The 24,440-nt window shown below is 50.0% G+C and overlaps 3 protein-coding genes across 12 annotated transcripts in view; 2 read left to right on the top strand and 1 right to left on the bottom strand.

Moving 5' to 3' along the window:
* The first annotated feature begins 536 nt into the window (after nt 1-536).
* PABPC1L (poly(A) binding protein cytoplasmic 1 like) lies at nt 537-13,902 on the top strand. The gene is given in 15 exon segments (XM_054081920.1): nt 537-1,256; nt 2,063-2,256; nt 2,544-2,659; nt 3,429-3,568; nt 4,394-4,488; nt 4,778-4,915; nt 5,451-5,546; nt 6,450-6,690; nt 6,693-6,716; nt 7,661-7,789; nt 9,094-9,233; nt 9,621-9,714; nt 10,560-10,690; nt 11,533-11,622; nt 12,223-13,902. Coding segments are annotated over 14 exon segments (1,815 nt in total). The 5' UTR covers nt 537-1,063; the 3' UTR covers nt 11,617-11,622; nt 12,223-13,902.
* Nucleotides 13,903-15,122: 1,220 nt separating this feature from the next.
* TOMM34 (translocase of outer mitochondrial membrane 34) lies at nt 15,123-19,577 on the bottom strand. Its single transcript, XM_009567585.2, has 7 exons — nt 19,394-19,577; nt 18,866-18,965; nt 18,572-18,724; nt 17,843-18,000; nt 17,437-17,581; nt 16,699-16,825; nt 15,123-16,176 (listed from the first exon to the last, which is right to left on the bottom strand). The coding sequence occupies exons 1-7, from the start codon at nt 19,506-19,508 to the stop codon at nt 16,078-16,080; spliced, it is 897 nt and encodes a 298-aa protein (XP_009565880.2). The 5' UTR covers nt 19,509-19,577; the 3' UTR covers nt 15,123-16,077.
* A 491-nt stretch (nt 19,578-20,068) lies between these two features.
* Nucleotides 20,069-24,440, top strand: part of STK4 (serine/threonine kinase 4) — a 51,010-nt gene continuing 46,638 nt past the window's right edge. For 3 of the 10 annotated variants that reach the window (XM_054081285.1, XM_054081286.1, XM_054081287.1), the window contains exons 1-3: nt 20,070-20,240; nt 22,383-22,463; nt 23,271-23,399. In XM_054081285.1, coding sequence (XP_053937260.1) covers nt 20,209-20,240; nt 22,383-22,463; nt 23,271-23,399 — 242 coding nt within the window. In that variant the 5' untranslated portion in view covers nt 20,070-20,208. Of the gene's footprint in view, nt 20,241-22,382; nt 22,464-23,270; nt 23,400-24,440 lie in introns of all 10 variants that reach the window. The other 7 variants (XM_054081281.1, XM_054081279.1, XM_054081280.1 and 4 more) reach the window with 4 other exon arrangements.

Here is a 24,440-nt window from a genome sequence, read left to right on the forward strand (position 1 = left end):
AGCGCTGGGAGTCCCGCGGCGTGAGTGCAGGACGGGGCAGAGGTGAGTCGCTCCGTTCCTCGCTGCTCCTGCCGGAGCTCGGGGGACGGGGCTGCTTCGGTCGTGGCCGCTCGCCCCCGGGCTCCTCCGATGCAGGGTCCCCGTCTTGGCTCGGTCCTATCTTCTTTTAACCCCTTCCCTCTCTCTTCCCCCCACCTCCCCGCCGGTGCAGAGGGTTGCTGTGTTTGCACAGCCTCAGTCTGTTTTGCTGATAGTGCTGCTGGGCGGGTCTCGGGAGGTAACGGTTGGTTGCACGGGGGTTAGGGATGTCTCGCAGGGCGGCGCTTCCATCTCTGCCCTCGGGGGCGACTCGCCTTGGGCTGAGGCATTGCTTAGTGCATTTGTTATAGGCATCCGCAGGGTGTCTTAGCAAGTGTCTTGGGTCTTTTGAGCTGTAAGGTAAAAGCCCCAGTGATGGGCTTATAAACTTCTAGGGCAGGAGCTACGTTTCTGTTATCCCAGGCCGTGCCTCGAAGAACTCAAGCAGCAAACAACACCTTCGCACACAACTTTACTGAAAACAATGGAAGAGTGACCATTGCTTTTCCTGCTTTGGGGGTCTGGTCAGCAAGCTGAGGCTTGTTTCTCTGAGAAGGGCTGGCTAAAAACCTGTGTTTGCTGTGTTGGAGATAAAGGTGGCTGCTGGGAACGCTGGCTGCAGGGCTGCTCCAGGGAAGGCACCTCTGGGCATCAAAGCAAATCCCTGCTCTTTTTTGCAGGTTTGCTCTGGCTGAGGAGCTGGCTGAAGGGGGGTTGTCAAGAAGGATTTAAAATGGAAGTCTCTGGTGGGAAAGGGCTGTTTACCTCCTGAGAAATCAAATTCCATTTTATTTCTCTTGGGGTTTGAGTGTTGAAAGGAACAAATCTGTGCGTGCACTGTGTTGTGTCCCTCCGGCTGCTTCCCAGGATTGTGGGGGGACTCTCATGTTTGCAAATCACCCCAGATTGGCTTTTGCACACTGAAAAATCTGGGAACTACAGCTTTGGATGTGTTTTCCTCTGCAGCTAAGCTTTGTCGTTGACCATGAACGCCAGTGGCCCTGGCTATCCATTAGCCTCTCTCTACGTGGGGGACCTCCACCCAGATGTGACCGAAGCCATGCTGTACGAGAAGTTCTCGCCCGCTGGGCCCATCATGTCCATCCGAGTCTGTCGAGACATTGCCACACGTCGATCGCTGGGCTATGCCTACATAAACTTCCAGCAACCTGTGGATGGTACATTCCCTGTAGTGCAGCCCTGAGGAGCCGCCTCCCAACGGAGGCTTTGGGTATACAAGAGAAGGAAGGGCAGGCAGTGGAAAAGGGTGAAGCTGTTGTTTGAGTGGATGCCTCAGGTGTTATAGCTTGGCAGTATTCTGCTGATGTTGGGTTTTGGTTTTAACTAATTCCAATTTGCTCTCTTCTGTGGTGGAGGAGGTAACCCATCCCACTTCCATCTCTGCTTAGAGACTGGGGGAGGATGTGGCGGATGCGCTTTGGGCTTGTAAGGGAAGAAAGGGGCTTGCAATACTTACCTTCTTCCGTGAGCTGATGGAGAAGGGCACCAACACCCTGAGGGTAGCCGACTGGCTGGTGGTGTGGGTAAGCAGGGCCACTTCCCGGCAGGCATTGCTGTGCTACAACACTACAACCAAAAGATGCTTCATTTTGAAGCAGCAGTGGTGGGAAGGTGTTGGGTTAGTTGCCCTGGAGACTAAAATCCTTACTGGGTAAGTGAGTTGGGCATCTGCCAAACTGGAGTTTGTGGTGAAACCAGTGATCCCACAGGAGTCAGACACATTTTGGAGAGGGGAAAAAACATATAAAAAAGGAAGGAGTGGTGTGGCTGGAGGGGACGAGAGCAGACCAGCCCCTTGCCTGGCCCTGCTGCCCTGGGAGGCAGAGCTGCCTGTCTCGTTAGGGTTAACAAGCCCGTGCCCAAGAGTATCCCTGATTCCTGTGCCCACCTCAGCTGCTGTCAGACATGGGAGGGGATCAGTCTCTTACCCTTCTCTCTCCCTCTGTGTTTGCTTCTTTGCCAGCCGAGCGAGCCCTGGACACCATGAACTTTGAGGTGATCAAAGGCCGTCCCATCCGCATCATGTGGTCCCAGCGGGACCCCGGGCTTAGGAAATCGGGGGTTGGAAACATCTTCATCAAGAACCTGGATGACTCCATTGATAACAAAGCCCTGTACGACACATTCTCCACCTTCGGAAGCATCCTGTCATGTAAGGTACATATGCCCATGGGCCCTGCAGGAAAGGGCTTGCTGCAGAGCTGCCTCATGCTCTTCGCAGCCTGCTGCAGCAAGCTGGAACTCACTTTCTTGTTCCACTTCCCACAAAGTTTCCTCTAAATTCCCCTGTGCTTTGAAGCCAGAAGGCCCTGCTGTGTTTCCCTGGGAATGGGGGCTTTTTCACCCTGCCCCTGAAAAATAAGTGTGGGTTTTCTGCGACTTAACTGTGTGCAAGGGTAGAGAAAACCAGTGTCTGTCTCTTCCCCTCCTTGCTCTGTTTGTAGGTGGTTTGTGATGAAAACGGATCCCGTGGCTATGGTTTTGTTCATTTTGAGACTCAGGAGGCAGCAACTCGGGCTATTGAGGTCATGAATGGGATGTTGCTCAATGACCGGAAGGTGTAAGTGCCAAAGAGGAGAGTCTCCTCAGCTCTGTGCTTGGCTCTGCCCCTGGCTTGCTTTGGTGCGTGCTTGGGAGCAAACGCCTGCCAAAGCGAGCAAACGCCTGCCCTGCTTTGGCTCCCGCCTCCTGCTGCTCTCTTTCTTCTCTCTTCCTATCCATCCCCTCTGGGCATGGTGGCTTTGCCACTCTCCAGGGCGGTGAGTCACTTGTGGTCAATGCTGTTGGAAGTGTGATAGTGGTTTGGAGCTGTTTGTGATGGTGAGGAAGGAGTCCAGCCCAGGCTGTGTTTTGTTGTTGAGGCAGTGTAGCAAGTGCCCACAAAGCAGGGGTGGTCATTGATCTCTGCTGTCAGCATCAGACAACCTGGGCAGGAAGAGGTTTCATTGTTCTTCAGCTCTCTGCTTGCATTACCTACTTCCCTGCCTCAGAAGAGACAAGTGGCTCCACAGGGGGCTCGGGGATGCCTTGAAGAAAGAGAGTTGGCCCTTGGTCACATCCTTTGGGGTCTCTTGGGGCCTCCTGAGGTGACACCCCAGTTGCACTCTGTCTTCCCATTTCAGTGGTGCCAAGTGGGTTCTGGGTAGGGGAACAAACAAGTGGGAGATGCTGAAGTTGCTGGATGTGAAACACAGGGTGGGTTTGTGGGTGAGTTTATGGCCTAGGGTGAAGGTTTCTCTTGGCTTGTACCAATGCAGATGTTTCTCTGTCTATCTCTTCTCTGCACTGGATGTGGAGGGTTTTCGTGTCCCTTTCCTTGCTTCCTACAGGTTTGTTGGCCACTTCAAATCTCGCAAAGAGCGTGAGGCAGAGTTTGGGGCTAAGGCACTGGAGTTCACCAACGTCTACATCAAAAACTTTGGGGATGACATGGATGACAACAGACTGCGGGAAATATTCTCCAGGTTTGGTGAGTACAGTTGTTGAAGCAGAATATCCTCATAACTGGTAAACTGGAGACAGGGAATGGCAAAGAAAGCTGGGGAGAGTGCTTGTTTGAAACACTGAGCCCCTTCTCTCAATGGGATCTGACTTGCTTTTAAAAACCACCTCACCAAAGGACTGCAGTGACTTAATCATCAGGACACTACGTGCACTATGTGGTGTAGGATAACTTGTATTAGATGCTGTCCTGAAGAAAAAGTTTTTTTGGTTTTTTTTTTGGGGGGGTGATAAAAATGAGGAGGGGGTGTTTTGTTAGTTTTTGCCATTGTCTTGAAACCAATGAGCTGCCTGGTGGTAGGAGCCTTGGGAACAGGAGATGCTGAGTGTGAATTGAAAGCAAAAAAAGGCTTTTCAGTTCAGTCCGTTGCTGGAGGATGCACCCTGTTGACAGGGTTTAGTGTTGTGCCAACTGTTGGACTATTGTGTCTGTGCTTCACCAGTGTTAGCTCAGGTAATTTGTGAATACCCTTCGAACAAGTGCAATATGTGTTCGTATATAAGAGGTTAGAACTCCTGGCCAAAGAAACTCTGTGTATTGACTGGAGAAACTAAAAAGCCAAGAGCAATGTTAGCAGCATCCAAGGTGGCAGCAATTGCCCTCACCAACATGCACAGCCTCCTGTTCCCACCTTGCAGCAGGGATCTTGCTGTCTTTCTTTTTTGTGTCTTCTATGCTGCCATGGCCATCCAGTCACCTTGCACGGTGACTCCCAAGCACAATGATGCATGCTATCAGCACTCCTTCACTGGGCACCCTTTTTCAGATGGATACTTTCATTTCCTCTTGCAGGAAAGATGCTAAGTGTCAAAGTCATGATGGACAGCAGTGGCCGCTCAAAGGGCTTTGGGTTTGTCAACTTTGAGAAGCATGAAGAAGCCCAGAAGGCAAGAGGCTCCTCACTGCCCGTCTGCTGTCTCAGCCCTGAGCTTGTCACCTGCTAATGTTCCCACCTCTCCTTGGGGGAGAACTTCATTAGCTTCATACTTGCCTGTCTGGTGGCACTGGCAGGCATGCCTGGATGGGCAGGACCTGGCACAGGGGAGCAGAGCTGCTTCCCTGCCCTTGTCCAGGGAGCTCCCTGCTCGTGGTGGGGCTGGACTGGGATTGTGGGTGAAGAGTAGAGCCATGGCCACTGGCTTCTTGCTGTACTTACAGCCCTTCCCTCCACTGCAGGCGGTGGCTGACATGAACGGGAAGGAGATCAACGGGCGGATGGTGTATGTGGGCCGAGCCCAGAAGCGGCTGGAGCGCCAGAGTGAGCTGAAGCGGAAATTTGAACAGCTCAAGCAGGAGCGAGTGAGCAAGTACCAGGTAAGGGGAGAGTGGGATGCTCTGTCTTGCAGGTCCACACTGGAGGTGTGCCCAGGGCGTCCAGGGACATCCTTGGCTTGGGGACAGAACAGGACTCTCCAGAGTCCATCAGTATGATTGGTTGCTTTTGTAATTAAAAGACCTGCACAGTCTGGTAATGTCCTGGGAAGCGGCATCAGGAAAGGGGAGAGAGATCTAAACCCAGGATGATCTTGGCAGGTGAACAAATGGGTCTGCTCTTTTCCAGAAATTAAAATATTGGTCTGGAAATTAAGTGGTTTCCTGAGGTCTAGGAGCAGCTTCATAGTGATGGCCTGGGCACCCTCTTCGCTTAGGGTATCTCGTCTGTGAGTGAAGTACATGTGTGGTCCTGGTTCCTCTCCATGTTGCCAGTCCCATGGTGGCCCTGGAGATGACATGTTTGTGGGGTGTTCCACCATGCAGCCAAACTACTTGTGAAATGCTCATCCAGCTTGAAAAGCTGCTGTAAGCTTTGGGATCCCGAAGGCCATGGTCTCTTTCTGCCTGTTTGCAGGGGGTCAACCTGTATGTGAAGAATCTGGACGATGGGATAGACGATGAGAAGCTGAGGAAGGAGTTCTCTCCTTATGGCACTATCACCAGTGCTAAGGTGAGGGAGTGAGGCTGTTGCTGGGGCTCCTGGGGTCAGCCAGCCAGTGCACTCGGCACTTGGGAAAGAATCCAGGTTACCATCCTGTTGAGCTATGGCTCCGTGCTGATAGCTTGGATCTCAAGACAAGTGTGAAGGACATGCTACTTGTACCTTGTGCTGTTCTGAGGAGCTTCTTGATTCAGCAAATGTTTTATAGCTTTGCTGAGTTAACCCAGCCCTGGTGAGGTGCAGGGTATGGGACCTTAAAGCCACATCATTCTGTACAGTGTGCTGCTGCTCCATGGTTGGAGAACAATGTGATGTTGATATAAATGGAAATGACCGCAAGCCACCTTACTCTGGGGAAAACGGGGTTTGCCTGGCTGATAGGCGAATCTTTTGCCTTTTGGAAAAACATGAGTGTCAGTCTTGCCACTGGTCTTGGTGTCAAGTTTCTCTTGAAGGTTGTGCATATGGATGCAGAAGGATAGTCTGGCTTTAAGGTCAGATACCTGTAGTCTGCCAGCTGCCAGGGACAGATGCTGCCTGGCCCTTGGGCAGGACACGGTGTCCCACTTGTCCCCAGCCCTTGCTTGCTCCTGAGGCACTGGACACTGGAGCATCGCCTGGTCCTGCGGGACTGGGGCACAGGCCCCCTGGAAGATCATGAGCTGCAGATATCCAGTTGGCCCAGACTCTGCCATATTCATTTTTCAAACCTGGGTTTGCCTGAGTAAATCTTCCCCTTTCACAGAAAAACCTGTCCTCGGAGCCCTATCGGTAGAGCGCCACCTGTCCCACCCTGGCCATGGGGGCTGCAATGGAGTACCTGCAGCTAGCAGGTCCTGCATATCCCCCTGCTGCATTGTGGGTGCTGCAGTGGTCTGTAGACTTAGCTGTTTTGTTCTAATTCCATTTTAGGTGATGACAGAGGGCGGCCACAGCAAAGGGTTTGGATTTGTATGTTTTTCCTCCCCAGAAGAGGCTACCAAAGCCGTCACAGAAATGAATGGACGGATCGTCAGCACAAAGCCTCTTTATGTTGCGCTCGCTCAAAGGAAAGAGGAGCGGAAAGCAATCCTCACCAACCAGTACATGCAGAGATTAGCCACTATGAGGGCTCTGCCTGGCCCTCTCCTGGGCTCCTTCCAGCCCCCTCCAGGGTACTTCATACCCCCCATCCATCAGGTGAGTCTCCGTTCCCAAGCAGCTTTGTACAGGGACGCCAATTTGCCCTGAGCTGGAGGAGGTGGGTGGCAGCTGGGCTGAGAAGCATGTCTCAATTTGCACAGACCAAAGTGCATGCTGGCGTGGGATCAGTGCTGCGCTCCTGTGTAGGTAGCCAGGCTTGTCAGGTGCAGGTGCAGATGCTGGGGTTGGCCACAGAGGTGAGGCGCTCCCAAATTTTCCCCAGCCACAGGTAATGAGCTAGGTATTTAAGTAGCCGCTGACTGCTCCTCAGAGGAGGGAACCAAGGAGTTTGGCTGGGACAGTGAACATGAAGAACAAGTCTCCAGAGGAAAGGAGGGGAAGGAGAAGTGTTGTAGAGGTGCAAAAACTTGTGGGGAGGATAGAAGTGTTGCGGCTGGAGGATGCACAGGCAGCAGACTGGTGGCCTTGAAAGTACTCTGGCATGCTGCAGAGCCTGGTTTTGGCTCACTTGTCTGCGTACAACAGCCGGCGAGTTGTTCAGGGTTAGATCTGGCTCAGCTCCCAAGTCACCTTGGATAACGCATTTTCATTTTCTAGCCACAAACCAGAGCTGCCTTCTACAGCCCCAGCCCAGTTGTCCCAGTCCGTCCTGCCACTCGCTGGAGTGCGCAGCCCTCCCGGCCTCCCCGTGAGTCAGTCTGCCCCTCCCTGGCACTCTCAGCATGAGCTGGGCCCTGATAAGGGACTGAGTGTCTCTAACAGCAGTATGAAGCATGTAGCCACAGGGAGCTGTTACCTAGAGAAACATGGTGGGGTTTGGTGCCGGGGTCACGATGGTGAGCACCTGGGGATGAGATGTTGGGGTTGGCCACAGAGGTGAGGTGCCCCCCGATTTTCCTCAGCCACAGTGACTCACCCCCACATTTCCTTCCATGCCTTTGCCACCAAGAAGCTTCGTTAATTGTGCTCCATCTCTACAGCAGCGTATCCTGCAGCTACCCCCATGATGAGGGCTGCTGTACCACCCCGGCGCCTGCTGTCGAACATCAGCACCATGAGGCAGGCCTCTACCCAAGTGCCCCGTGTGCCCCCCCAGTCCCAGAGAGTGGGTGAGTAGGAGAAGAACTTGTCTTGGACATCACCATAGTGGCCTCATGTTAGCAGGGGTGCTTGCTGCAAGTTTGGGTCTGCCTCTGAAGATGGACAGGTTTGTGGGATTGCTCATGAAGGAGTCCAGATGGACTGGATGTGACGGGACTAGAGTGTTATCTGTAGTAAAGAAGTATGTAGCTTTGAGGAAGCTTGTGGTATTTCATATAGCGGGACAGATCTCTGATGCGCAGATTGGTCTTGTTGGCCACTGCTCCTTGAATGTGTTCATTAAAGATGATGACGATGATAGTGCAGTCACAGCAGCCTAATCTTAGTTCTCATACTAAGGTGGAGGCTGGGACCTGTTGGGAAGAAGCAGAGGTTCTCACCAGCTGTAGCTGAACTGCTGCCAAGGTCAAGCCTCCAGCGAAACGCACTCCTGTTAAAGGCTTTTGGAGCTACGGCCTGAGAACCAGACCTTGCTGGTACCCTCAGTGCCTTGCTGTGCTGGAGCTGTCCCTGTGTCCCATCTGCCTTGCCAGCATGACACAGATGTGCTTCTGGTGGGGAGGTGACCAAGCTGCTGTCCTGTACATGGTGCCCAGAACACACCTCATCCCAAGAGTGCTTCAGCCCAGTGTCTGTCCCATCACCTCTCTGCATTTCATGTTGGTGAGGAGGAGGAGGATGCTCACAGCATAGCCCTCTCTGAGGCTCCTCCAGGGGTGGGCTTTGAGTAGAGGCATGAGTAGCATAGGGTGGAAGTTGCCCACCTGGTGAGAGTGGGTGAAGGTCTGAGGTCCCCCAAAATATGGGACTGTCTGATGGGGCAGCGTCTACCTACAACCTACAAATAGCATGGCTTCATGCTGTTTAGCTGAAAGTGGTCTTTGGCGTTGAGTGTTTTACTGCTGAAGTGAGCAGGAGGGCTCTCTTTGGCTTGTCACCTCTGTTTGTCCTGTCCTCTCATTCCTCTGCCCTGGCTTCCTGCAGGAGGGGAGCCAGGGTGAGCCAAGTTCTCTTTTTTTCTTGCAATCCACCCTCCCCAGTGCTGCGCCTGTCCGCTGCTGATGCAGACAGGCATTTCTGGAGGAGAGACAAGAAGGCATATGTGCCTTTGCCAGCTCTCCAGCCCTCTGCACAAAATCAGACAACCCCAGCCCCGTGGGCAAGCTGGCAGTGCCCTGCCTGTCCCAGCAGAGCTGCCTTTGACCTGGAGGCTGTTTTGAGCCCATGGGGAGATTTTTCAGCCCCTTGTGGCTTCAGCCTTACCTATGTTTTAAAAGGCTCCTCCTTACAAACGTTCCCATTCCTATTGCAGCCAACATCGGGACGCAGACGGTCAGTGCTCGGGTGCCCTCCTCGCCCACCCTGCCGCGAGGTCCCCCACAGTACAAGTACTCCTCAGCTGTCAGGAACATCCAGCCAATGGCACACATGCCGTCCATGGTGGCCCCACAGGTAACTGCTTCCCAGGGTCCCAGCTTCAGCGTGGCCACCACGACGTGCATCACTCCGGGGTTAATGCAGCCGCTGGCCGCAAGCAGCCCCATGGCTCCGTTTATGACAAGCGCTATGGGGAATTTTCCTAGCAACTGCTGGGGTAACTGGGGCTATGGATCCAGAAGCCACACAGCTGTGACACCTGGCTCTGGCTTTTCTGGAATGTGGTATTTGGATATAAACAGGCAATGCTAGAGTCTGCATCAGCATCTCGGAAGGATGAAACGCCCTGCTGTGTTCAGACCAGCACCATTCCCACAAGCCAGGTAACTTACACATCACTTCCAGCCTTTGATTACTGCTCTTCTCTGGTTTTGTGTTTTTTTTTTTTTTTTTTTCCTCCAGATGAGAGAAGCTGCTGTGCACATCCAGGGACAGGAGCCGCTGACTGCATCCATGCTTGCAGCAGCCCCTCCTCAGGAACAGAAACAAATGATAGGTGGGTGTCATGGCTGCTCTGCTGGATTAAACTCTGCTGTGGACCTGTGTGTGTGGACTTGCATGCACTGGGGAAAACTTAACTGCTAGAAAAAGTTGTGAGCATTTGTGGGATGGCTCTGATACTGTGCAACTTTAAAAATAAATAATTGGAGTGGTATTGAAAGGGTGTAGAGGTAGCAAAACCGCTCCATGGTATTAGCTGCCTGACAGCGTCAGCATCTGGTGAAGCTCTGCAGGAGAGGCAGAGCTCCATCCTGCCTGTGCCACCAGGCTGCATCAGGGCGTTTGCGATTCCCCTGAACTCTGAGCTGTCCTGCATCGCTGCTCTCAGGTGCTATGAACCAGCTCAGTGTTTGTAGGAGCTGGCATCAGCTCTGCCAAGGAGAGGGCTGGGAGCAGAGTGATTTGGGGAAGGAAGAGAGAGGCATGGGCACAAGGCTGAGGCTCCCTGGAAAAAACTGTGGTGGGGCAGTGAAATAGTCAGTGTGCTGGAGGATGAGATGGAGGAAGGAGGGCAGTTAGCATTGTCCCTGGCCAGTCAAAGGTGGCTTTCTTCTTCCACACCAGTTTCCTTGTATGGCTTTCCATCCAAGTAAGCATATCCCAGTTGTATGGAGGCTGCCGCAGTGGCACTGGGAGTGCTTTGCCTGCTAACACTGTTGCTGTGGCGTGCTGGAGTAGTTTTGCTTGTGAGCAGTGATTTTTTTTTTTTTTTCCACCACCACTCTTTTATCCCCTTTCAGTTGAACAGGCAGAGCTGGGAGGGGAAGAGGGGCTTGCACTGACTTTGAAAATGCTGGAGGTCTTGCATAGTGGTGATGTCCTCTCTGGTGTTCGGAGCAGGTGAGCGCCTCTACCCTCTGATCCACGCAATGCATCCCTCGCTGGCTGGCAAGATCACTGGAATGCTGCTGGAGATAGACAACTCGGAGCTGCTGTTGCTCCTGGAGTCCCCTGATTCCCTGCACTCCAAGGTAGAAGGAACCTGGTGCCCACGTAAATGACATCTGAAAGGGCTAACTATCTGCTGCTGCAAGGGAAGGCCATGATGGCCGAGAAGACAGGGCAATGTCCACAAGGACATTGATAGCCATGAGAAGAGCAAGTAGCTGCCTTATTTTAAAGTGAAAAATGAACAGAAAGGGCCTTGGGTTGCTGGCACCACATCCAGTGCCCCAACACTTGCCTGTCCTCGGCAGAAGAAGCCTGAAAGGACAAGCCAATTTCTGAGGTGGTTTGGAGGTGTCTGGAGAGAGGGGAGAAGCAGGCTGTGTCACTCCCCAGAAAGAGATGGGGGAAATGCTCTTTCCTGACAATAGAAACCAGATAAATGCTGTCTCTTGGCAGCGTTTTTTGCTGTTTCCTCTTTAATCCTGGTGAATATTTAACTTGGTTGCCATTAAAACAGTGAGTTGATTGCACCTCCTTGTTGCTCATGGAGGCAGGATTCACTCTTACCCTTTCACTGACATTATTTGAAGGAGCCTGGGCTCTGTAGGTGGAGCTGCCTGACACCACCCAGCAGTTTGATTTCTCTCTAGTGAGTTCAGAGTACTATAGAAAAGGAGCAGTGCCCTAGCATCTCTGCAGGGAAGGGACAGAAGAGGTCTGTGTGCTGATCAGGCTCCTGCAAAAGCAGCATACTTGCATGTGTAAAAGCACACTTTTAAAATTATTATTATTTAATTCTTTTACCTCTTGGAAGCGGGTTTGTACCAAGGCCAGATCAGGACCTGGAATACTGCATTTCTTGTTCAGTGCACTCCTCTGTTGAAGCAACACAACTTCTCCCCCACTCTCTGCTCTCTTTTGTTAGATTGAAGAAGCAGTTGCTGTTCTTCAAGCACACCAGGCTACTGAGACGTCACACAAGAGCAGCGTTGCAGCATTCCTGCAGTGACTCTGGGTAGGTGTGCAGAGCTACTGCAGGTGTCAGTGTGTGTGTGGTGTGCTCAGGATTGCTGGTTCCTGAGGCCCTGAAACTGGAGACTGGATTTCTTGTCCAAGTGAGGCTTAATGAGCAATGTAAGAGTCTTTGACTGCAATATTCCATTTCTTAAATTGCATCTTTCATTTTCCAGACATAATCGTACTACAGAGGCATGGTTCTATGTGGGGTTTTTTCTTTGTTGATAGGGGAAACTAGATGACTGTGCAATTGAAAAGGAAGATAGGAAAGGACCTTGCTTTTCTGTAGGTCTGTTGGGCACTAGTGCAGTCTTTCCTGGGACTTTCCAGTGTGTTTTGCAGAACCTTGTCAGTACCCTATGGAATGTTAGCGGTGCTGTGTGGGCTTGATCAGGAGAGCTGGCCTGGCTGCTAAGGCTGGGACAGACCCATTAACAAGCAATGTAGACTCTTACCTGCCGCTTTGAAGATAATATTTTCTTGACATGTGATCTCAAGGAAACAGTTAATCTAAGTCCTGGTGAACTTCATCTTGCCTGGATGAAATTCTTCCTCTCGCAGCTGAAAATTGCATATGTGGGTTCTCTGTTTCTTGTAGGCTTCAGGACTGAGAGCAGGCCCTGAGAACACTGCCTTTGCAGAACAGCAGCAACCTTGCCCACTGTGCTTTTGAAATTGTGCCCATACAGTGACCTTGGCTTGTCTTCTTTGCCCCATCCTAGGTTTTCTGTCTATTGTAAACCTTGCAGAATTGCTTCCTCCTGCACTTGTGAAACCCCCCATGTTAATTCTCTTCTCACCACTGAAAGAATCTTGTGAAATGTAGTGTGGAACCCAGTCTGGCTTAGTTGCCCAGGAAATGACAAGTGTTGTTGAATTGTCATTTTTAGTGAATTTATTGGGTTCTGTAGTTTTATTTGTTCCTGTAGCTGACACTAATAAAGAATTGATGCTTCCACCCCCAAAGAATGGGCTAGTTCCCTTTGCAGAAAGGTAATAAATACTTCTTCTGTTTTATGAAGGTACAGGGATGGACTTGGGTTGGGCTGCTGTGAGTGGTGTTTGCAGCTTGTGGTGCTGGCAGGGTGGCAGTTCTGAGTGCTGGTTCAGGGGCTGGTTCAGGGAATGTACAGGATTAAATGAATAAATGGGTTCTCTAAGCGCTTTCCAAGTCAGGAGGATGGCTTTATGCAAATTTCACACCACTTACCTGGATTTTGTCCTTCCTAGCTAGCCATTTTTAACTTCCTTTGAAAAGGCATCACTTCCCTGTGATTCCTCTTTTGTAATGGGCTTTGTATGCCTGCAGGAGTAGTGGCCCTGAGTGTCTGCTGCTGGTCACCACACTGTGTGTGTGTGTGTGTGTCTGTGATGGGCAAGACGCAGCTTTTGAGGTGTTGTGGAGTAGCTGTAAATGGAAAGCCGCTTTTCTGATGCGTGTTCCTGATCAGTGTCTTCAAAGAGTTACCTTCATAACTGTATTGTGTGCTACTGGGACACTCCTTGCTCACAGGAGTAGCTGGGACCCATTATTACTGTGTTCTGTTGTAGTCACCATGGCCTCAATGGTCCACCCTTCCTATTTAGGAAAGGGATTTCAGTCCCTAGAAGCTCCTCGGTACTTTAGACTGGCATGTATTGACCTTACTTCACTGTGTCCTCGAGCTGAACTGACAGGTGCACCCCTCCGGCAGCACCACCTAACTTCTTTCCTTCTAACTGGTGTGCTGGCATTGCTGTCTCGATCTTCCTTCTGTGCCGAATCATCTCTCGCTGCAACTTGCTGCTGAGTCATCCCTCCTACCTCTTGTTTTCCTTCCAGCATTTTAATAGAATTGCTTACACATTTGCCCCTGATCAGTGTCTGCTCTGCTCAGCTGGGAGTCTTCCCTGGTGCTTTGCATAATTCCTTTTTCTCGCTTATTTTTCTTGGCAGTTCTTCCTCTGACCTCTTTTCCTCCTAGTGGATGCCTCAGCCTGAATTGTGCACTATTTAAATGAAATGCTTATAAAGGACTTAAAAGAAGGTCCTGTATATTAGCTGGATTAAAGTTGCTATTTCTTCCAAAGTGTTTTATGCTTTGTCTGTAGAAGAAAAATGTATACTTGCACGAGTGTAATGTGTACAAGATGCTGGAACAGAACGGTCTGGGTAAACTTCATTCTGTTGTTGGGTAGTTTGTCTATAACCTTTTCTCAAGTTAACAGGCCAGTTTGAATGTGCCTGTGACACTACCTACAATGCCAGATGTCTTGGCTTGAGAACGCACTGTAAATCTAGGGGGAATTCAGAGTGGGGCCGAGGACCACAGGGACATCAGCAAAGCCTGAGAAATGACATGAACCAAGACGAGGGTCGTCAAAATCTGTGTCAGGAAAGGTGGATTTTCATCCCCAAATATGCTGGAGGATCCTGGAAAGTTTTCAGAGTAGCTCCCCAGCGGAACTCCTCAGGGAAGTTACCTAAAGGCTCAGACTTCATGGCTTTTGAAAGGGGTGGATGAAGATGTGCCTCTGACAAGCACTTTTCAGCTGCCCAGGTGGACAGCATGATCTTTGCATGCCTGGCAAGTGTTCTGCATGGACAGCAGCACCATTGCTGGAACAGAAGTGACCCCAGGGTTGAGGGACTGTCTTGTTGCTGTGCTTGATCTTGCTCTACCTGGTGGTTTTGCTGGGGAAAGTCTTAAGAGGTAAGATACAAAAATGCATTGTTGCTGCAGAGAAGTGTTGTAATGAATTGTAGATGAACAGTGCAGGCATCTGCCACTCCATATAGCAGCAGGGTTCTTAGTTAAAAGCTATCCTTTTGAGTGAAGTCAGTCTTCCTCTTGAATTCTGTCACCTTTCTCTGCTTATCTTTTTACTGCTGGCCTGTGCTCCACCCTGAAATCCATCACACGTGCTAAGAGCTCAGGCAGTGCTGGCCACAGGATCAATGGAGCTGCAGTCATTAAAAGTGGGAGTGGAATGAATAGATTTCATACCCCTCAGGGAGTTGTTGTTTCAAGGCCTGACCCATTACAGCTGATGAAGTACAGCCCTGGGACCTACAAAAAACTACTTAGTGTCAACCTAAGAGAGGAAGTCTTTGTCTTCAACAGCATTAGAGGGATTGTCTGCTTTCTAAATTCATTTCAGTCAGGTACCCACTTGAAACGCTGCCTGTTGGGAGAAGTAAGGGGGGGAATTTGAACCCTGACTTATGGGGCTAGCTTCCGCCTCCTGGTCTGTAGTGAAAATTGGCTCAGGTCTAGTGTCATCCAGCATCTTGACTCACTAGTGAAAGCACTATACCCCTGTACAGCATGCAAGGGCGAGCCAATGGTTAAAGACCCTGATGTATCATCACTATCTAACAGCTGGCTTCCAAAGCAAGGCTTTGTACAGCAGTGCTTGAAATCCTCTCACAAAACTAGAGGGACACTATGAAGTAGAGTGGTTAAAGTGTTCTAGTTCCCCTACACCATCCATCACAGAAAAACCACAGCTCTAAAGTGAAAATAAACATGGCTTTAATGAGAACCATTTTTAACGCTCCACAGATTAACTCCAACTATCTCTTCATCTCCCTTTTAAGTCAGTGCCATCAATACCAGACAAAGAGGAGATCAAAAACTATAAACATGCATTGAAGTAGTAAGCCAGACCTCAGCTGCCACATCACTGAATACCCTCTGCCCAGTAACACCCTGTAGCAACTGCTCCAAAAGGCACAGAGGAGCTGAAGTGGTTTTTAAAAAACAAACCAAAGATAAAAAACCAACACAAAAAACAAATGTAAAATTCTTAAGCACCCAGAATCTGAAAGAAGTGCACAGTGTCACAAGGCAGGCTTAACTTGCTGCTGTTTTCTTAAATGTGCAGAATAAGTAAAAATAAAAGAAAGCTGCTACTGCAAACATCTGCCCAGTCTCACTAATGAGCAGAAACTCAGCTAAGAGCCAGCAGGCATCCAGGGAGAGAGGGAACAAGTTGGGCCCTGTGCAAACAACTGCCTCTGATGCAAGAATGGCATGTGGTGCCAGGACAACTGCAGCAGATCCTGCAGCAACCTTAGTTAAGTAATAGCAACACAAATGCAGCAAAACAGTCACTGGAATAAGGACAAAAAAAAACCCTCTAGCTCTTCAGAAAGTGAAACCAATGTGGAAAGAGTCCCTGAGACGAATAGTTACAGGCAAGTTGACTTCAGCCAGGGAAGTTTACCTATATGCCTCTCGGGGAGGGTCATTAAAACTGAATGATCTTAGAGCCAGGTAATAAGAGTTTGATACAGATCGTGTGTTTTAACATCTATTGTGCTGGCATAGAACCTCTTACATCTTAGCAGCAGTGGAAGATAGATTTCAATACCACTCCTGCGTTAAGATTGGTCCCTGTTAACAGCATCAGAAGGGAACAAGCTTTCTTCCATGGTGGAGAACAAAGCTTTCCTTGTTGCTTGGTTACCCTACGTTCTGTTCAGTTCTTGCAGTAATCTCAGTGCAGCTGTGTTCTTTGGTTCAGTTTTCAACAAGCTCTTGATATCAGCAATACTTGATTTGTAATCCTAGAAGGAGAATATTTTTTAAGCGTTAGTGCATTAGTAATAGTCTAAGGCTGTAGAATTACTACCCAGCAACAGAGGCAAAGGAACACAAATAAGCCTGTGACTCCCTCTCTATAATTGTTTAAGCACTGGCATTGATGTAGCTGTTCTAAAACATACTTAAACTAGGGCTGAGAAGACAGTTTCATCACTCAGGTGGATTCTGAGTCCAACACCAAGCCACTAAGTCATCCAGTACTGCCTAGAGAATCTCTCACCTGGCACAAAAGGATAAAGCTCAACACGCCACATAGCTGCTTTGAGCATCTCTAGAGACAGAACCCAGTGCTGAGAAACTCATGAGATCCAAAGAGCAAGCAGTGATGTGAAAGAAAAATTTCCCCTCAGCCCAAACAGTTCTCAGCTACCGGATAGCGGATGTTGTCTAGAAAGAAAAACATTCTAAAGGGCATCTCTCACCCCAATCATGCATGAACAGACTTCAAGTCCTAGCCTAAAACTATTCAAAACCTCCTGACTTACCTTCAGTTCTTTAAGTGCTTGAGCACGTCTGTAGAGCGCCTTAACGTTTTTAGGATCTAACCTCAGAGCTTCTGTGCAGTCCTGTACTGCTTCCTTGTATTGCTTCAGAGTCAGGTAACAGAAAGCTCTGCAACACAGACACCTGGTGAGAGACCTTTAGCTAAAAGCAGCATCTACTGCTGCAACATGCATTGCAGATCTCAGCCACTCCCTGCACAGCACAAAGCTGGACTATAAAATCAGTCTTACTCCTTCTATGTTATGTGATCTTACTTCTGGAGCTCAAACTTGTTTCAGTTATAAGGGAAAAAAAGAGGAAAGAGTTTTTCAGACTGACAAATAAAGAGGATTTTTAGAGAAACCTGCTCTGAAGCTAAAAACCTGCACTTTAAGGACACAGGTTGCTAGCTGTACCAGTCCATAATATGCTCTGCTTGCTGCAGTTGCTTTAGAAGTAAGTTTGAGTCTTTAAGAACAGCAGTCTGCCAGTTGTGGTTTATGGGGCAGCAGGCACTACTCAAAACACCCCAGTCCTGGCAGACAAGCACTAAAGGGAGAAAACCTTTAGCAGCCTCAGCTGAGTGTCTGCAAGAGTTTTTGCTGTACTTGATCAAAGAACATTATACAAACTACAGGTTCATTTGGTTTGGGAGCAAACACCAGACAGCTCTGTCAGGAGTACAACGGTGGCTTGTAGAAAAGAGCAAGGAAGTACTTGGGCAAAAAAAGAAGTAGTACCTGTTGGTGTAAGTTGCACATTCCTGATTGAGCTTTAAGCTCTCACTGTACTTCTCAACTGCTTTTTTATGGTTTCCTTTCTTTACAAGTTCATTTCCTTCTTCCTTCAGGGTTTGAGCTCTCTCCGTGTCAGCAGCAGTCTGGTCTGGAACAGGAAAGAACAGAGAATGCTATAAAAATGACAAGATTTGTACAGTCTCTGAGAAAGCAAATATCCCCACACCAGAGACAAGACACAAAAACATCAAAGGATACAGAATTAACCAAAGAGGCTGTGGCAGAACCAGGCCCAGGCTTCTCCAGGCTTCTGCCCCAGCTGCAGACATGCTGAGCAGGCATGGCAGCTACCTTGTTCATCACCCTTCTGAGCTACAGGGCTCTGCCCAGCCCAAGGGCAAGCTCTCACCTGATTCTCCTGGTGGTGCCGTTGCAGGAGTGTTTGCCCAGGGCGCTCCAGCAGAAGGAATGCTCCACCTTGTCTGGGCAGAAACAGGGACCTTGGGGATTGGTGGGAGCTTCTGGCGCCAGTTCACGCCATCCTTCTCCAGCAGAGCTTTAGTCATCCTGGAAGAGACAACTGACAGTCACCCTGCCTCCTGTTTGGACGGACCATGCCGTAGCCAGTGGGGTCACTTGTTAACCCAGCTCATGTATCAAGGACAGCATCTCCCCACTAACGCCTTTATATACGTCTGAACTAAGTTCTGTCTGCAGACAGGACATTCATGAAAGGATCTTCTTGTCAGCAGGGCTAAAAATACCACAGGACAAGGGCTGGAATTGTGAGTGCTCAGCTGAGCGAGAAGTGTGCACATCACTCCTCAGCTAGGCAAGCGAAGAAGGGAAGCAGACAGCTCTGGGAGGAGGAAAGGACTATGGCAGCCTGTAAACCCAGTCAGCACAGGGAGGACAAGGTTCTACAGCCTGTGGGTTGTTATTTGTTTGAGAACAGGTACTGAGCAAAGCAGAAAGAGTCCAGGGAATTCATTCCCAGCATCTTGATAGGAGTTGAGGGTGCTGGCAGCCCAAGGGAGCACGCCTGGGCCTGTGCCTGGCACGAAGCACCCAAGCCCTCGGCTGCTGCAAACAGGGCTCAGCAGCAGCTGTGTTCCCAGCCTTTCAGGGTGACTCTTACCTGTTGACACCGTCGTGTGCTGCCTGTATAGCGCAGTCCACCTGCAGCACTGTCTTGTAGTCCACATAGGCCAGCGGGTACCTCTCCAGGGCCTCATAGGCAGCGGCACGCCGGAGCAGGGGCTTCATCCCAAAGGGCACCAGCTCCAGGGCGCTGTGGCACAGGGAGAGAGCAACCGGGAGTCAGCCTGCAGCGGGACAGGTAGCATCAGTCCAGGCCTGGTACCAGCCCTGCCGTGACCCTGGCCCCAACCTAACGGGGGAGACGGAGCCCCCTGGCCCCAGCACCGCTCACCGGCTGCAGTCGTTGATGCAGAGGCTGCAGGCGCCATCCTTGAGGTGGCAGGCAGCACGGTTGGCCAGCAGCACACTGCGCTCCTCGGAGGTGGCCTCCCCTGCACCGGGACACAACGGGAAAGGCATTCAGACTGGGGCTGCCCGCCACCCACACCATACCATAACTTGCCATACCGTACCGTATCAGGCGATACTACGCCATACTGTACATTATGTGCTGCACTGTACTGTGTCACGCCATAACGTGCTGTACCATACTGTGCTGTACCATGCTGTGCTGTATGTTCTGTACCGTACCATACCATGCTGTACCATACCATACCATACCATACTATACTGTGCCATAGCATACTGTGCCATGCCATACTGTACCATGTCATATTATATCATACCGTACCGTGCCACGTAGCATCATGTTGTGCTGTGCCACAATGTACGTTCTGTCTGGTACCATACCATACCTTACCTTGACATATCTTACCGTTCCATACCGTACTGAACCGTGCCATACCGTACTGTGCCGTACCTGCGGCCTCCAGCAGCTCTAGGGCGCGGGTGTAGAGCGCGGCGGCCGGCCCATACTGCCCGCGGCGGAACTCCTCGTTGCCGGCCCGACGCAGCGACGCCGGTGACGCCGCCATCGCGCTGTCTCCGCGCCGGGCCGGGCCGGGCCGCGACCGGAGACCGCGCCCCCTCCGGGCGGGGCTGCGCTGGACATGCCCCCTACAGGCGGAGATATTGTGACTACGCTCGCCGTTTTTTGCGGGGCCGTGCTGGACGCGCCCCGTGCGGGGCGGGGGGTGCTCTGGCCACGCCCCATCTGGTGCTGTAACTTTGACCACGCCCCTTTTTGAGGAGTTTGCTCTGGTCACGCCCTGTTTGCTAGGCGGGGCTCCTCTGGCCACGCTCCCTCCATCGGGCGGGGTCGCGATGGCACCCATGCTATAGGGTGGGATTGCGCTTCCCACGCCCCCTCGGTATAGGCGGGGATACTCAAACCACGCCCCCCACCAAGAGGTTTGCTCTGACCACTCCCCCTTGCTTGGGGGGAGACGGGGGCGCTCTGACCACGCCCTCGTCGATCGAGGCTGCTCAGACTACGCCCCCTATGCAGGGGCGGGGTTACTCAAATCACTCCCCTATCGGATGGGGCTGCTCTGGCCACACCCCCTTTAGGGCGGGGGCGACTCAAACCGTGCCCCTTCCTTCTGCTGGGGCTGGTCTGCCCACGGCCCCGCGCTCGCTCTCCCCGTTGGCTTCCGGCGGCGGGCGGAAGTGGCGGTGCGGCGAGCTGCCATGGAGGAATGAGGGAGTGCACGGCCAGCCGACCCGACCGCCGCCATGGAAACGGTGCAGCTGCGGAATCCGCGCCGGTGAGCACGGGGGTGGGGGATCCCCGGCGGCGATCCAGTCTCGCCATCCTCTCCCCGGCGCGTCCCGGACTCGACGGGCGCCGGCGGGATCCGAGCAGCAGCCGCGCTGGGTCCTGCCCCGCCGCCTCCCTGGGCCCGTCCCGCCGGTGAGGGGCGAGCCCGGCTCCCCGAGGCGCGGGGACAGCTCTACGGTGTCAGGGTTGTCCCCGCGGAGCGCAGCCGGCGGCTCCGGTCTGCGGCGGTCCTCCCCCCGGTGGCTCTGGTCTTCTGTGTTCCAGCCTTTTGCTGGCAAGCAGCAAAGTGGTGACGTGCCGTCCGTTCACGAAAAGCCTGATTTGTTATGTCATCGCTTGTGACAGCGTTGGATAGGAAGGTGGCTTCTGGGGGTTCGGGATTACGGCTTAGGGGAGCTAAGTTTGCGCTGCACTGTGCTGTACAAACACACCGTGCAGCAGCTGCGCCTGCCGGTGACAGTAGGGAGTGCTCGGGGAGAACGGTGTGCTGAGAGGTGATTATGCTCCTGGGCTGCGAGGGGATCGGATGCAAGTGTGCAGTTATTGTATTTGAATATGCAAAAAGCTTTTTTTCCTCCTATAGGCTCAGTTCCATTCTTAATTTCAGCAAGAAAAGTCTGCTTCTTGTATCACTACTTTTTGGGCTCCTTGGAAATGGCAGCTTGTGTGTCACCGATAATGTATTTTTCCCCTTTTCTCTTATTCACACACCTCCCTTCTCCCCGTGCTCACAAGGACAAGTGACATGTTGTTGGTTAATGCCTATCTTTGCAGAGAAGCCAGTGGCTGCTCTCGGTATTTCACCACTTCCTGAGTCTGCTTCTTTATGATGTTTCCTCTGCTTCAGGAAGCCGTTGTATGTGCTATATGTGTGAGCTGCTTCTTCTGTACAGCTTTTGTGCATAAACATAATAGCCAGGGATTAGCGAGTGATTTCTCACTCTTTTCCTGAAGAAACTGTGAAGAAAAATATATGTATCTTTTTTCTGTATAGAAGTTAGCATGCCTGTGGCTGGAGCCGTGGTCTAAAACAGCAGCAGTAAGAGCTTTCAGTAGTGATTTGCAGTTGCAGGCGACCATCCACGTTTCATTTTAAACAGCTGCTGGTTGGGAGATCAGTAAGTTCTGAAAACTCCCAAGATTAAGAAGATCCTGTGTTTCAAAAATTTGCTTAAGCTGGTTTAGGGAGTTTGGAGTTTTTTTGTTTGGTGTTTTTTGTGGTGGTGTTTAAGATTTTTATTTTTTTTATTAGGTGTGAAAATGAAAGAGCACTTGTTTGTGGGCTGTTGGAAGCTGTTTGTTCCACAGGGAAATGTTTTGTTTTCAGCCTTTTTTTTCACGTAGTTCTTAGCTGTTCCAGAAGGTTTCTTGGTGGCCAGCTCTTAATGTGGTTCAGGTAGACTGAAACAAATGTCATTGATCTTGTTGCTTTCTGTATGGAATCTCTCTGAAAGTTGCCCAGGGCTGAGGGGGCTTAAGTGAAAGATCACAATATCCGGTATGGATTTTTTCCTGTAGGAAGTGTTTCAGCTGACTCTTACTAGCAGTGCATTTAAGAGGGAAAGACCAAGCAGCATTAAAATCCTGAAAGACTCAGATATCAGTTTCCTTTCATCTTTTTTTCATAGTCTATGTCCAGGCCCACAAAGTTAAGATCTGATGTTAAAAATGTACAGATGAGATCAGTATTGCCTCATTCCTCCCAAAAAATGTATTTCATGTGTACTCTAAGGCTGTGGGAAGATAATTTTCCCTTTCGCACGGTCTTAGTACGTATCCTTCCATTCAAGATATTGAAATTTAGTAGGTATATTCAATAGCTGCAAGGCTCTGCAATGCTGTGCTGGACTTTGACCACCAGTGTATAGATCCTGAGTTGTGCTTCCACCAAGAGGAACTGTAGATTCATGTGCCTGCTCAAATTCTGTTCCCTGTAATCCCCCGTCCTCTTTTGCTATTTGATAATAATAGTATTCAGCCTTCTATCAGGTGAAATAAACTGACTTCACGATCAGTTTACTTCATGCCAAGTCTCACATATGTTTAAGTGGTGCTATCATTCTGTTACCGCAAAGATCAGACTGCCATAAAATTGAACGTAATCATTTGTCTGTTCTTATGTGTGCAGGCAGCTGAAGAAGTTGGATGAAGACAGTTTAACCAAACAGCCTGAAGAAGTATTTGATGTACTGGAGAAGCTTGGAGAAGGGTATGTGTTCTCTCACAATGTCCCTGTGTACATCTCTAGGAACACATCTGTGTAATGGACGTGTGCTCAGTGGAGTCTGATTTTTCACTTTTGTCACAATCCTGTTACTGCAAAGGCATGTACTGATAGGGAACAGTGATTGGTTAGTAACAGAATAATGAATTTTCCCTAAAGTATGATATCTTAATCCAAACGGCTCAGCAGCAGGGAATTTAAAAATGCCAGTCTGGAATTGACAGGGCTCTGCAGGAGCTGGAGAGAGTTTGTAGTTCATCCCTGCTACCTCTTGCAGAAATGAACTTCTGTGGCATTGTGCCACGCAGAAAGCCAGAGCAGCGTGGGAATGCTCAGCGAGTGACGTATTTGCTGCCTTAAGCACTTCATGTGAAAAAAATTATTTGTAAACCTGCCTGGCTGCTATAAGTAAAGAAGCTGAAAATAGGGTAATATCTGACAAGAACAAACAAACTTCTCTGACCTGAGCTGTAGTTCTTACTGACGCTCAACTGCTACTGCGTGCTGGAAGAAGAGAGAGTTACATTTGTTGGATGTGTGTAAAAGGCCATTCCAAAGCTACAGTGGTGTAGTAGTAGTTTGCTCTAAGTGTGCTGTGACCTATTTGTATTGTTATATTGTAGTGTTTAGGTGTTAGTGGACTGATTATTTACATTAAAATACAAAATCTTTTTAGCAGAAGGGTGGTTAATTTTTTACTTGATGGCTGCACTTAGTAAAAAGCAAAACCATAATGTTTGCTTTTTTAAAATGTTGCTTTATTCAGTGTTTGTTTAATATTTTGTTTCGTAGCTCCTATGGCAGTGTGTTCAAAGCTATTCATAAAGAAACAGGTCAAGTCGTTGCCATTAAACAAGTTCCTGTGGAATCTGACCTGCAAGAGATTATAAAGGAAATATCCATAATGCAGCAATGTGACAGGTAAATGTATATTGCAAACCCATTATCATTATGGAAAGTAAAGTATTGTCTGTGATGTGGCATTTAATCAAATAAAAGCCATGATGTTGCCTTAAATGTTTTTTAAGAGGCTGGACTTTTATGATCAAGTTACCTCGTACCAACTGAGTCATGTTAAGTGACCATTTGGGTAGTGTTAATCCAAGCAAAGGTAAGTCAACAAGAATGTAGCTTGCAGCAAGGCAGCATTGAGCTAAGATCGAATAACCTTGCACTTGCTGCCAGCAGAGCTCCAAGCTTCTGTGCAGTTGCTGCGGTTCTCCCCGTGCACCATCATGTGTTGAACAGCGGTAACTTGATTGGGCGCTGTAATAGCAGTTCCCATGCCCGAAGTGGTCACAACTTTTTGGCAAGTTGTGATGAAGACAAAGAAATCTCTTAGGAGAGGATTTTTTTGATTGTTTATTTTTAAGGAGCATAGGGATGAGAGGCACTAATGCATGACTGCTCTTGCATGTGCATAATCTACGTGCTGTCACCTGCTTTGGTGGCAGGATTGTCCTTCCCGGCCACTTTCTGCTTGTGCAGGTTCTGATGCGATACAAGCTGTCTGCTGATCGGGGCATCCCCAGAATAACCGGCTGGCAGCTATACAAGCTGATGGGTGACTCTGTGTGTCATCAATGGGGAATGGGTATAAACTGGAGAGAGGCAGATTTAGACTGGCCATTAGGAAGAATTTCTTCACCATGAGAGTGGTGAGACACTGGAACAGGTTGTGTGGATGCCCTATCCCTGGAGGTGTTCAAGGCCAGGTTGGATGGGGCGTTGGGCAGCCTGATTTAGTGGAATGTCCCTGCCCATGGCAGGGGGTTGGAACTGGATGATCTTTGAGGTCCCTTCCAACCCTAACTATTCTATGAATCACTGGAGCATCATGGTTTCTGCACAAGCATTAATGGACAGACTTGTAGTTTTACAGATTTTCATTAGAAAATATTCCACAAAGTAATTTAAGTGCAGTTTTGTTCCTTAGCTCTGTTCCCACAAAATTGGGAACAG

The sequence above is a fragment of the Cuculus canorus genome, chromosome 16, assembly GCF_017976375.1.
Source record: "Cuculus canorus isolate bCucCan1 chromosome 16, bCucCan1.pri, whole genome shotgun sequence".
Lineage (NCBI taxonomy): Eukaryota > Metazoa > Chordata > Aves > Cuculiformes > Cuculidae > Cuculus > Cuculus canorus.